This window comes from Narcine bancroftii, chromosome 10 (genome assembly GCF_036971445.1).
Source record: "Narcine bancroftii isolate sNarBan1 chromosome 10, sNarBan1.hap1, whole genome shotgun sequence".
In the NCBI taxonomy this organism is placed as follows: domain Eukaryota; kingdom Metazoa; phylum Chordata; class Chondrichthyes; order Torpediniformes; family Narcinidae; genus Narcine; species Narcine bancroftii.
Genome location: NC_091478.1, coordinates 96,232,586 through 96,246,330, shown reverse-complemented (window position 1 = coordinate 96,246,330; position 13,745 = coordinate 96,232,586). Strand labels below are relative to the sequence as shown.

The following is a 13,745-nucleotide window of genomic DNA, read 5'->3' as shown; positions in this document are numbered from 1 at the left end:
TCTAGATAGACACAAGAATATGCAGGGGATGGAGGGGGATGGCCACAGAAAATTTGCTTAATTTGGCATCATGTTGGGCATTGGGCTAAGGGGCCTGTTCCTGTGCTGCATCTGTGCCTCATTCAGGGAGAGGAATGTGCATTAATAACCATGAGGGACTGCTGCAATTAGTTGGAGTTGGTGTTTTAATATTATTTGATTTGATGTGAGAAAATGAAATTAATTGGAGCCATTTCTGCATAATTATTATCAAACACTTCTGATATATAAATTGACTCAAAGAGTCTTCACAGGACACAGAAATACATTGTAAAAATGGTAGGGAATGGGGGGAGGGGGTAAAAAGGGATTTACTTCGAGAAAATGTTTGAGGACAAGTAATAGAAATAAAGGAGGTTAACTCCCCTGAGCCTGTTGGCCTACATCCAGAAGAGCTTGCAGATACAGTGGCTGCCTGTTCTGCTCTCGCTGCTACTCACTAACTGCCTGTCACATGAGAGAAAATGAATGGACTGTCATATTCCTGACTCACCAAACCAGCTCAAGATAACCTAAGATCATCCATTTGTAGCTCCACTACCCTTGGACGGAATGCCAGATATCGTTCCATTTATTTTAATTTAAAGATACAGCACATTATTAGGCCCTTCAAGCCCATGAAAGCCATGCCACCCAATTAACATAACCAAATGCCATACGTTTTGGAATGTGGAAGGAAACGAGAGCACCCGGAGAAAACACAGGGAGAATGAACAAACTCCTTACAGATAGCAACAGATTCAAACCTGGGTCACTGGTGTTGTAATAGTAGTGTTGTGGTAACCTCCATGCTAACTGTGCCACTTTGGTAGCATTATGGCTCCAAACATATTTCAAGTTCAAGTCTATGTCACGTACATTGATATACAGTGCCCTCCATAATGCTTTGGATGAAGACGGTTTTTCCCTTTATTTGCCCCTGTGCTCCACAGTATTAAATTTGTAATCAAGCAATTCTCATAATTAAATTGCACATTGCAGATTTTATTCAAGGATATTTGGATATATTTTGGTTTGACCATGTGGAAATTACAGCACTTTTTATACAGGGCATCACAGGGGTTGGTGAGTACTCAAGTATATTTATTTGCATCATAGGTGCAGGTATAAGAGAACTAGGGTTGTTTCCAAGCTTTGATCGCTTTTGGAGTTGGCAGTTGTCATTTTTACACGAGGACCAGAATTGAGCAAATGAAAGTCAAAGAACCCATTATGAGGCTGAAAAACAAGAATAAAGCAGTAAGAGACATCGCCCGAACCTTAGGACGACCAAAATCAACTGTTTAGAACATCATTAAGAAGAAAAAGCGTACTGGTGAGCTCAAGGGGACAGCCTACGTGTAGTGACATGGAGATTCTAATTCAAAAGGGGAATATACAAAGTGAGGGCCCAAAGCCAGGCTTACACAAGTCAATGGAAAGGTGGGAGTCAGACTTGGGCATAACAATCCATGAGCAGTGCTGGTCAGACCTGTGTCAGGACAGCATGACAGCAGTCATTAATTTCTTGCATCAACTGTATCTCACACCACAAAACTTACGTAAATCCAAACCAGAAATTTTGGAAATGTGCTTTAGGTGTGGTGTGGAGATTTTATCCATTCAATCTGGCTGCGTAAAAAGGTGAGATCCTTCTGGGAGGACCTGGGGGACATTCTGAAAAAAAATTACAAAGGAGGATTTTCCACAGGATCTGGAATTGTACCTTCTGGGAAACATTACGGATGTGAGTTTAAACTGTCTATAAGTACCAAATTCAGTTTGTGAAGGTCGACTTGGCAGTAGCCAGGAAGTGTATAGTAGTCACATAGAAGTCCGACTCCCAACTAAATGTTACATGAAGGAATACAGAAATGTTGTATTCCCTTGGAGAAAATCACGTATAATTTCAGGAGGGAATATGAGACATTTGTTAGGGTGTGGCAACCCTATGTGCAACAAATCAGTGCCCAGATAGAATTATGCCTGTTCTGAATGAAGGAAAGGCAACAATTCGTGCCAGTAGTGAAACAATTGGGATCAGTGAAGTGGGTCGTGGCACAAATGACATGTTCTTGTATTTTGTTCCTTATCTTTTTTTAATTTCAGGTTTCGTTGGGTTTTTCTTAAGTTCCTTTAAGGATTTGTGATTTTACTGATAATTGGTTTTTTGTATTTGTTTAATTTGTATGAACTTTTGGGTATTGGGGTATGGGAGGGGGGGAAGAGGGGTAGGGGAAAATGGACTCTTTTATATACTATTGTTGAGAGAGATTGTGTTGTTTAAGTGAGTCTTTGAAAATCAAAAATAAAATATTCAGAAAAGGATCCGTACCACCCAGCACACGCTCTGTTCTCGCTGCTGCCAACAGGGAAGAGGTAGAGCTGCCACCAGATCTGTACCACCAAGTTCAGGAACAGCTGCTCCTCCTCCACCATCAGACTCCTCAACAACAAACTCAATCAGGAATATCACTGAATATTCTGTATGTCCACAGTCCGTTTGTTTACATTTCTTTCTTTCTTAACAATTCTCTCTTTTGTATACATATCTTTTTTTTTAGGTAATTTACAGTTACCAATAGGTAGAAATTCTTCCTGGCCCACTGGAAAAAGAATCTCAGGGTTGTATGTGATGTCATGTATGTGACAATAATTTGAACTGAAGATGAAGATACTGGAATCTGGACAAAAAATACAAACTCTCAAGGTGGAGACAAGTGGGGGAGGGGAGGGTGAAGCTGGAGGCAGGTGGGGAAGGAGAAGGGTGAAGGTGAAGACAAGGGGGAGAATGAAGGTGGGGACAGGTGTGGGGAGTGAAGGTGGAGACATGTGGAGAGGGTGAAGGTGGGGAGAGGGGAGAGAAGGTGAGGAGAGGGTGAAGGTGGAGACACATGCGGAGAGATGAGGGTGGTGTGGACAGGTTTGGGGAGGTGAAGGGAGGGTAAAGGTGGGGACAGGTGAGAAGGTATACTGGTTTAGCCAAGAGGCCATTATCTTTGAAGCCAAACTGTCTGTGAGCAAAGTAAATAATTATCTGAAGAGTCGTAAAACATTTTCATATTTTATCAAATTACTTATTTTAATGTGTTTTACGGTGCTGCAGATCAGCTCCTTTCCTGGTGGTGGAGTTAAAGTGTTAAGTGGTGATGGCCAGCTCACCAGCTCCCCCATCAGTCAGGTGGTGGCATTGTAATCTCAGTCTTCCATGATTCAGGGAAATGGGTGATTTCCCAGAGGCAAGTTGGGAACCAGGGGCTTGGAGGTGTTCCTTGGATTCCTCGAGTTCGAGTTCACAGCTGGACAAGGACGGGAGACCGGCCAGCTATGGGAGTAACAGGGGCTCAGGAGGCAGCAGCATCAGAAGAGTTAGTGAGATCCAAGGACACTTGATGTCTCTGATGGGACCCACTTTTGCTTCTCTTTCTGGTCTTGATAGTGGAGCTGTATTAAATAGCACCTCATTGTCCACAAACAAAAGACAGTTTGAAATGTGGAAAACACAAATACTGCAGGTGTTGGAACACCTGAACAGCCTTAAACCCAACAGTGTGAAAATTGAGATTCTAATTTTAGGTAACCCTTGCTTGCATCTCATCTAACTTCACCCAGCTTTCTCCCAGTATCTCCCTCTGCCTCTCCCACCATTTATAAATTTGCAGACAATACCACGGTTTGGTTGTATAAGAAAGGATCAATGAGTCAGCATACAGGTGGGAGATTGAAAACTTGGCTGAATGGTACAACAACCTTGCACTCAATTTCACCAAACCCAAGGAGCTGATTGTTAGCTTCAGGAAAGTAAAGTCAGAGGTGTACAATCTAGTGATCATTGGCCGGGGGTGGGGGGGGGGGGGGGGGAATCAGAGGTGGAGAGCGTGAGCAAATCTTAAGTTCTGGAGAGTCACTACCTCGGAGGATCTTTCTGGACCCAACACACTAATGGCATCTTGAGGAGAACACATCAGCATCTCTACTTCCTCAGGAGGTTTGATATGACACCGGAAACCCTGGCGAATTTCGACATATATGTGGTGGAAAGAGTAGTGACCGGCTGCATCACAGTTTGGGTTGGGGACACCAATACCCCTGAGTGTAAAGCCCTGCAAAAGGTTGTGGACACAGCCCAGGACATCACAGGCAAAACCCTCCCCACCATCAAGAAAATCTACATCAATGCTGCTGTTGGAGAGCACCAGTGATCATCAAGGGTCCGCACCACCCAGCACACGCTCTGTTCTCACTGCTGCCATCAGGAAAGAGGTGTAGGTAGGTGGAAAGGTAAATTGTCAAAGAGTCTCTATGCAAAAATTAACATGGCAGTATGAATTGGGTGGACTTCAACTACCACATTTTCAAAATGATTATGAAGCAGTGCAATTAAAATTTATTAACAGGTTATTTGATATTGACCAACCACCTATGTGGGGCAAAGGTTGAATTGGATCAGATTTTTGAAAATAAAATAAACCATTTTATTTATAATGGAATCCTTTATTGTTACAAAAATACAATTTGCCTGTATTGAGACATTTAATAGATATTTGATACAAGTGAGATCAACTTATATGATCTAAAGGAAAAATTTCAGTAAAATCACCATTATATCAGAATAGATTAATACCTTTTTCTTTAAATAATCCTTATTTGAAAGATTGGGAAATGAAAGGAGTAAGTTCGGTACAGGATTGTTTTGAGGCAGGTAAATGTCTTACATTTAATAGATTACGAGAGAAGTTTGGTATTTTATCAAATTCTTTCCTTGCTTATTCTCAAGTTCAAGATTTTTTATGAATAAATTTTAGACGGGAATTGATATTACCAGGTCAAACAAAATTTTAAATGTTTATTATAAATAAAGGAAATAAGGGGTTTATTTTGGAGATGTACAGGTTGTTGCAAGAAAAGATGGATAAAATTGATATATATAAAACAAAGGAGAAGTGGAGAAGGATTTGGATATTATATTGTCTTGGGAAGTGTTACAAAATTATTAAATGTAAGATAGAGTATGGTTAATTATAATTTTATACATCAACAGTAACACCTGAAAAGTTGAATAAATAGGGTTTTATTTCATCAGATTTGTGCTTTAGATGTGGGGAACCAACAAGTACTTTTATGCATTCTGTCTGGGCATGTGAAAAAGTTAAACCTTTTTGGGAAAAAGTTATAAAATTTTTGAGAGGTTTATTTAAGGTGGATTTACAAGTGGATCCAACGATGTGTTTATATAATGTATTAATGACAAGATTGCAGATGGATAAACCACAATTAGCTTTTATACGGTTAGGGCTATATCAATGTATTAATGACAAGATTGCAGATGGATAAACCACAATTAGCTTTTATACGGTTAGGGCTAGCTGTAGCAAGAAAATGTACAGCTATTACATTACAAAATGATATAGAGTTGAATATACAAAGATGACATAGTGAATCACAATCGTGTTTATATCTGGAAAAAATCATTTATAATTTGCAAAATAATTATTCATTTTTTGTTAGGATGTGAAATTTATATTTAGAACATATGGCTATAGATCTTAAGTAAATGTTATGTACAGAGTTGGCACACCAAACAGTTAATATTGAATACACGGTAAAAAGAAATTAAGGCTCCGAGGGGACATGGGTAGGAATGGATAGTTTAGATGGGAATTGGGAGGGGGGGATAAAGGGGAGTTTTATTATTTTTTGGATTGTTATATTTTTATGTTATGTTTATCGTTTTATAAAATCTTTAAATCAAATTTTCAAAAAGAGGAAAGAGGTATAGGTGCCACCAGGTTCAGGAAGAGCTGCTACCCTCCACCATCAGACTCCTAAACTCATATAAGGACTCTTAATGTTGCACTTCATTTCTGAATTGCAGAGTCAGGGTGCTTCTATTCCTTTATTTGTTTTTTGCATTACCAATAAGTGGTCATTCTGCCTCACCTGCAGGAAGAATGCCAGCGTTGAATGTGATATCATGTATATACTCTGACAATAAATCTGACCTTTCACTCCAACACCCTATCAGCCCCTCCCAAATTGACTCCACTGACCACAGGTCAAGGCCAACAAGATGCCACACAAATTCAAGCACTTTCTCCTGCACTGATTTTCTTTCCTTGGGCTTCATCTTATCCTTCCTTCTCTGTGAGTGAAATCAGATGGGAGTGGGGATTACCTAAAATTAGAAACCTCAGTGTTGATATCTTTGGGTTTAAGGCTGCCCAGGAGGAATTCGATGTGTTGTTCCTCAAGTTTACATTTCACCTCTCCCTGATAATGGATGAGGCCAAGGCCAAACATATCACTTTGTAAGGAGTTTGAGGAGATTTGGTATATCACCAAAGACTTGCAAATTTCTACGGGTGGAGAGCATTCTGACTGATTGGATCACTGGATCACTGTCTGGTATGGAAATGCCAATGCACAGGACAAGAAGAGGTTACAGAGAGTTAGTTGTGAACTCAGTGAGCACCATCATGGGTATCAGTCTTCACTCCATTAATGACATCTTCAAGAGGTGGTATCTCAAGAAAGCAGCCTCTATGCTCAAGGACCCTCACCACTCAAGCCATGCCCTCTTCACACCGCTACTATCAGGAAGGGGGCACAGGAGCCTGAAGACACACAGTACAACAGCAGCTTCTTCCCCTCTACCATCAGAGTGAGACATACATACAGCCCAGGAACGGGCCCTTTCGGGCCACGAGCCCGTGACACCCAATTAACCTTCAGCCCCCATACATTTTGAAGGGTGGGAGGAAACCAGAGGACTGGGGAGAACCAGCGCCGGATTCGAACCCTGCTCCCGATTGCTGGTACTGTAACAGCGTTAGTGGTTCTCAACCTTTTTCTTTGCGCTCACTTGCCACTTTAAGTATTCCCTGTGCCACGGGTGCTTTGTGATTAGTAAGGTGGGATGTGGGTGGAAAGAAAAAGATTGAAAACCACCGTTTTCATCGTCCCTCACTGACTCGTTATGTGCTCGGTTTCATAACTGCAAAGGAAGTGGGCCAATGACAATCTTTCTCAAACAAAATATTTCAGTAACAATTGGGTCTCAAGCAGAGATTCTCCACCTTCCCTCCCCACTCACATCCCACTCTCAAGCAACCCCTTCCTAACCACAGAGGTATAGGTGCCACCAGGTTCAGGAAGAGCTGCTCCCCTCCACCATCACACTCCTAAACTCATAAGGACTCTTACTTTTGCAGCTGGCGTAGGGATTACTTAAAGTGGGATGTGAGTGGAAAGAAAAAGGCCATGCTACCCTGTTGGGCACAGACCCCTGGGCCGAAAGGCCTGTTCCTGTGCTGTACTGCTGCAGATGAAATGAGAAGTTTTAATCTCTGCCCTCCCGCACGCTTTTCCCCGGCTATCTCCTCCGTGAACCAAACCATCCACGGAAGGCGAACTGCGCATGTGCCCTTTCACTTTCCCTCACCTGCCTCCGCGGGGAAGCAGTGGGATACATTGTCGCCGAGACGGATACATTTGCCAGAGTGGAGAATTGACACGTGAAGCTGATACATTGTATCCAGCAGGCAGGCGTCAGGGTTCCGCCCGCAGCGACATGGGCAGTCGCAGTAAGCAAGAAGTTTACCAAAACTTCATGGACTTTTACCAACAAGCTGTCGCCTCGGGCAACCTGTCGCCCTGCACCGGGGAGGAGCAGATGCGCCAGGGCAGGCTCTTCCTCAATTCGGTGCCCAACTCCGGCCAGCGGTTCCAGTTCCTCGATTTCTACCGCCTCGCCCTGCACTTTATTGAATCCAAGGGCGGGCCGGATCACGGGGAGGACGGTTTTCGGGGCCTGAGTAAAGGCTTCGAGCTGCTGGAGATGCTTGCAGTCAACTTGTACCTGTGGCCCTGGCGGAAGGAGATTAAGTCGATCAAGGTCGGTGTGTTCAGAGCTTGGGGTGGTGCGCTCGCGTGGTTCCGCATGGCTGACGGTTCCTAATTGCGGGGCAAGGGGGAGGTGCGGCTTGCGAGCGAGGCTATTTCCTGGGTTTGCAATTCGGAGGAACTGAGAGAGAAAAAAGCCTCCAGGGTTAGGGTTGGGGTTGGAGTTGGGGTTGGGGTTGGGGTTGGAGTTGGGGTTGGAGTTGGGGTTGGGGTTGGGGTTGGGGTTGGAGTTGGGGTTGGAGTTGGGGTTGGGGTTGGGGTTGGAGTTGGGGTTGGGGTTGGGGGTTGGGGTTGGGGGGGGGGGAATCACAGCCGATGTCACCAAAACTTGGAGGGAATAACCATAAAGTTAAATGGGACGTTGGCCTTCATTGCTGGAGGGGATTGATTTGGTTCTGCTGCAATTGCATTGAGGAGTGTGTGCAGTTCTGGTCGCCTTGCTGGAGGAAAGCTCTGGGGTCACACAGGAGACTGCAGCAGCTGAAATGGGCTGCGAGACCCAATCTTCTGGAAGAACTCAAGCAATCGAGGAGCATCAAAAGAATGATCAACATTGCAGGCTGGAGCTCTTTGCTGAGATTCGAGCACAAAGCATCAACCTTTCACACTCGCCAGTCATCCCAGGAATCGAACGCCTTAAAGTGCTCAACGCCGACGTCGGGGGACATCCACTCACGCCGAGGATTGCTGGCCTCACCCCTAGGACCATCCCCGGCGTCTCCTGTGTAAAACGGGCCATGGCATTGCAGGCACTTCCTATGAAAGGTCGAACAGAGCCGGGGATGAACCCTTGCAAGTGTGAAAGTGTCCTGGTTAGGAGTGCAAAAGGCCAACCCCCCCCCCCCCCCCCATTCCTATCTCAGGCCACTGAACGGCCGATTTACTGGGATGCAAGTGTGAAAGAGGCTTAAATCTCCCACTGATGCTGCTCAACCTGCTAAGCTCCGACGGCAGGTGTGGGCTGATCGGGAGGAAGAAGATCAGCAACATGATTCCAGAAATGAGGGGTTTCATTGTGAAAAGAGATCAAGTGGCCTGGGTGTGTACTCGTTGGGTGGATAAAGAGCATGTTCTAGCGATTTATAAAATTAGATAAAACCAGGGAGATTGTTACCACTGGCATTGAGACCAAAATCAAGGAACACTTTCTCAAAGTTCAGTGGAATAGTTTGGGGAGGGGAAAAAAGCTACTAAATTCTCCTTTATTCCAGACATTCACTGGAGCTTTCGTTTACTTCATCCAACCTGCATTCCCCCCTGACATCCTTCAAGAGATCTTGGAAAAGTTGGGATACGTTCGGAGAGGAAGCAGTGAATATGCGATGGCAAGGCAGGTCAACGAGGAGGAAATCGGTCACCTTGGGTTTGAATTCTTCCTAGCCAGGGTGGAGTGTGAGCTGATGCAGGAGATGCTGGGCCAGGCAGCCCACAGCAGGCGCGAGGATGTGGTCCAGCTACGTTCTAGGTCACCTCAGAAGCAGTCAGACTGTGTGAAACACTCTAGCGCTGGCGTGGCCTGGTCTGCAAGGTTGGGCGAAAGGGCTGGTTTGGGAAATGAGGGGGCCACAAAGCCAGATATGTTTTCTGATGAAGCCCTTGGCAAGCTCCAGTTCCCTGATGCCCCCTTGCCCCTCACAGAGACTAATGCTGACGGGACCTTTAGGCTACAGGCAGCATCAGGTGATGATGCCAGGGATGATACACTGTCATTGTCCAGGAGATTCCCACCAGACAGCATTGACCTCTACAGGGACTACGGTACTGCAGCCATTGAGAATAATGGGAGATACCCACAAGACCTAGCTCCTAGAGAGACGGAGCAATGTAATTCATTTCTGCTTTTGGATCAGTCGCTGATGGAAATTGGCCATGCGGAATACCCGGGAAAACTATCCCCCGGACAAACTGGACCCTTGTCTCTCAGCCTGTACTCCAGTCCAATTCTTGTTGGTAACTGTCTGGATGGTAAGCATCCCAAATCAATTCCAATCAGCAATTCTCTGGAGGAAAAGCACCCAAGGAACAAGGACAGCAACACCTTGGACCAGAAAGGCCCATTGAAAGCAGAAGCAGACAAACAGGAATATCTTGAGGACAAGAAATCTGTGAAAAGCTCTCAGAGCATATCCTCATTGAAGTGTGGTGGGTTCATGAATACCAGCAGTCAGAAAAAGGATAACATCTCAATTGTAGAATCTAAGCTAAAGAACATGGAATTGGAGAAACTGCCTTATCCCACAGCAGAGACCAGTGCATCAGCTCTGTTCCATCAGGTGGACCATTTTGGTGCCTCTGAGGTTCAGGGCCCACAACTGAGCCCCCCTGAACCGCTCCGAGACAGAGGGCAATGGCCGAGAAAGCAGACCCAGCCATTAGCAGCATGTCTAGGCCCTGGTGTATCCACTTGTTGCTTCTGCTCACCGGTGAGGCTCCTCGGGCACCCAGCGCTGGATGCGGCCGCATTCAGGGGCAGCCCAGCTCAGAAGAGCGGGGGCAACGTTATCCGTAGGCCACCTCAGTCGTTCTACATCCCCCCCAGCATCCTGGACACCCGGCCTCCCTCTGCCCTGCCCTGTGAGGTTTGCCAGTTTTCCATCTGCCCTGACTGCAGCTCCACCCTCACTGCGAGCCACTGCCAGAGGACAAGCAGGGACTGCCTTCAGATCCAGGAGCAGATGACTGGAAGCGGCTCCGACGCATACATCTACATAACCAAGCTGCCGGACAGTGAGATGGGCAACGAGGAGAGATCAACCAGGTGCAACAGATGCAAGAAAGACGGGGGCCTTTAGCGCCTGGCCTTCCATTGGGAGTTTGCTTCATAATTCAGCCAATCAGACTAGGAGCGTCAGGGCCTGTCAGGTCAGCTTGTTTGCAGAGTTGCTACAATTGCCCCTCCTAGATCTGGCTACAATCACCTACGTCTTGGATTCCTGCTCCCTAGCAGAGTGAGCACTCTGACTGAAATGCTTGCATGCGAAAATTAGTCATATGCAGCCTGGTCCCAGCCAGGAGAAGGAATGGCCAACTTAGTCAGGTAAAGGACGCCGAGAAGTAGCACCAAGAGTTCAGGAAGGAAGGCAGAACATCAGTAGCAACTCCAGTGGCAGATATGAAGCCAGTTACTACCACATAGTGAATGCAGTCTCTCCTGTACCCCTATTCCTGAGTTCCTTTGGACTGCTGCATCACCCCTTGCAATTTCTCGGAGGAAAAGCAGGGCTAGGCCAGGATGGATGAGTTGAGCAAAGTGGTTCCATGCAGAAGGTCCACTCTGCGCAGGATCTAGGTGTAACAGGCCCATCCCTAAAACCCATCAGGTGATGTGGTGAGTTCCCTTCTCTCCTTGGAGCTGTTTGGTTCAGTTTCTTGTATTTAGGGGTCAGCTGAACGTTGACCATGGTGCATTGGAAGGGAGTTGCACATTGACAAGTCAATGAGAATGGCTTTCCTTTGGCATTCTGGAACCGATGATGGGTTTTTAATGATTCTCAGACATCTTTGTGCTGATAATACTGGTGCTTTACGATTTCTCAATTTTATTTCCAATCCAAAGAAACATTCTGAAACTGCCTGGGATTAAAGTGCACTGTAATGGAACTAGCAGAAGTGGAAAATTGCCTGCCAATCTCTTCCTGAACAAACTGAGATGTCAGAAATTGTATCAGGGTGAGGCACAGTGATTACATCACACATGAAGTCATGCCTGCTCTCCTTTTCTGGATCCCCTGGGTGTGTCAATGTATAGTCACTCACTGGGTACCCACTCTTCTGAATTCCAGGGATTCACAAACTTGAGGGAATAGAACCACTTCAACTCTGTCCCAAATGGTTGCCCATCCCAGCTCTAGACAGATAGCCACTCAGCGTCCACTCTTGTCTCTTCCTCTCAGACCCTGTGTCTCAGTGTGCCACCTTGTGAACTTCGATCTCCTGGGAGGACAGGATTGCTTGACTGAGACATTTTAGGAAATCTCCTGCTTCCCAGGAGAGACACAGACACTGGAGTCTGGCTCAAGACCCAGTCTGTTGGAGGAACTCTGCGGGTGAGGCAGCATCTGTGGAGAGAAAGAATGGTCGAGGTTTTGTACTGGAACCCTCATCGAGACCATCCTGAGTTCCTCCGACAGGTTGTTGTCCATTTCCCAGGAATCTTCCACCACCCTGACCCCATCACAGGTGGGCATTTAAGTACCGTATTTTGTCATTGATCTGAAGAAGTAATTTTGTAGCTTGCTTCCTCACTGGAAATGTTGGTGGGATTGCTCCCTATTTTTCCTTAAAGGGACATTTTTCTTGCAATGGTTTGAATAAGGTCCACAATAATTTATTGGCCAAAATAAATATTCAGTGCAGACAGTCCTTTTGTGGTGTCAGAGCATTCCATGATTAGTGTAACAAGGTGAGATTCAAGAGGTGATAGCTGTTGGAAAGAAACTGTTCTTGAACCTAGAGGAGCTGGTCTTCAGGCTTCTGCCTGATGGTAACAGTGAGAAGTTGTGACCAGGGTGATGGGGGTCCTTTATGTTGGCGCAGCACCTCGCATAGATGTCTGCAATGGATGTGATGGACCTGGCTTCATTTGCTCCCTTCTGTATTCCTGGGCACTTTCATTTCCAAACCAAGCTATGATGTAATCAAAGAGATGGCTGAGAAGCTTGTTAACATAGTTTATCCTGAGGCCAGACCTCTGGTTATGTGGGCTGCCTGCTGTGCAGGGGTCTACACAGGCATGGGTCTGGTTTCTCAAAGTACGCATGCCAGTCTCCTGCTCCATCCACTCATGTACAGATACCTGTGCAGATCACCTGACATCCCACCTCCAGCCATTTATGGTCAGTGCTTACCTTTCACCATTGAGGGAACTTAGTGCACAGTTCAATAGAAGCTTGTCTCAGTACGTGGTGGATGGAGTATGCGTGCGATGGGCCACATGTGTAAACCAACATGTGAGGGATTAAACTCTTACAATTCTCTGTACGTTTTTAATGTTATTTTGTTCAAATAATAAAGTATTAGAAAATGAACCCCACTTTTATTGGGAGTGTTCCTGAACCTCAAAGGGCTGTTGTGGAATCAGGTGGGGGTCACGAGAGAGATGGATTATAATGGTGTGAGTGGGCAACACCACCAACCCTCCAAAAGGTGAGTAAATGAGGCAGGTTGCAATACCCAGTAAGCCTTTCACACTGGAGTACAATTACCTGGTAAATGTGTAAGCTAAGGGGAGGCCCCAACCTTCAGTGACATCATGAGTGATGCGTTACGTATTCCCAGGCAGTGAAATTTTAGCGCAAATAAAGCATATTCGCGCACAATGTATAAAAGACCATGGGAAAATCCACCACAGTGAACTTCAGACCAATTTGTCCTTTTTCCCTAAACAATAGAGTATAATAACTATTTACATAGAATTGCATTGTATTGGGTATTATAAGTAATTGAGATGGTTTAAAGCACAGGTACGCGCTGACACTCCAGCCGGCGAGGCTGTCAGTACATACCCGTGCTTTAAATCATCTCAAGATTACTTTTAATACTACCAGAATGACACACGCACGATACCCGGTTGAGCATTCACACTACCAGAGTCAACGCCGAGTTAATACAACCCCCTACCGAGAGTCAGAGCCCAGTTGGGACCTTTCACGCCACCAGTGCCCAGTTCAACCCACTTTATTTGGCGGTGTGAAAGGGGCTAAATTGGGGTGGGGGGTAATGATTAATATGCATTTAGGCAGTACATGAATAAAAAGGTTACAGGGATTTGGTCAGCATATATATTATATATATATAAGTAGGGCTAAAGCAATTGTTTCCATGCT

At 45.4% G+C, this 13,745-nt stretch overlaps 1 protein-coding gene across 2 annotated transcripts in view; it reads left to right on the top strand.

Moving 5' to 3' along the window:
• The first annotated feature begins 7,464 nt into the window (after positions 1-7,464).
• The window catches only part of cmtm3 (CKLF-like MARVEL transmembrane domain containing 3), a 74,519-nt gene continuing 68,238 nt past the window's right edge, over positions 7,465-13,745 (top strand). For both annotated transcript variants that reach the window (XM_069902041.1, XM_069902040.1), the window contains exon 1: positions 7,465-7,912. In XM_069902041.1, the coding sequence (XP_069758142.1) occupies positions 7,589-7,912 (324 nt within the window). In that variant the 5' untranslated portion in view covers positions 7,465-7,588. The remainder of the gene's footprint in view (positions 7,913-13,745) is intronic.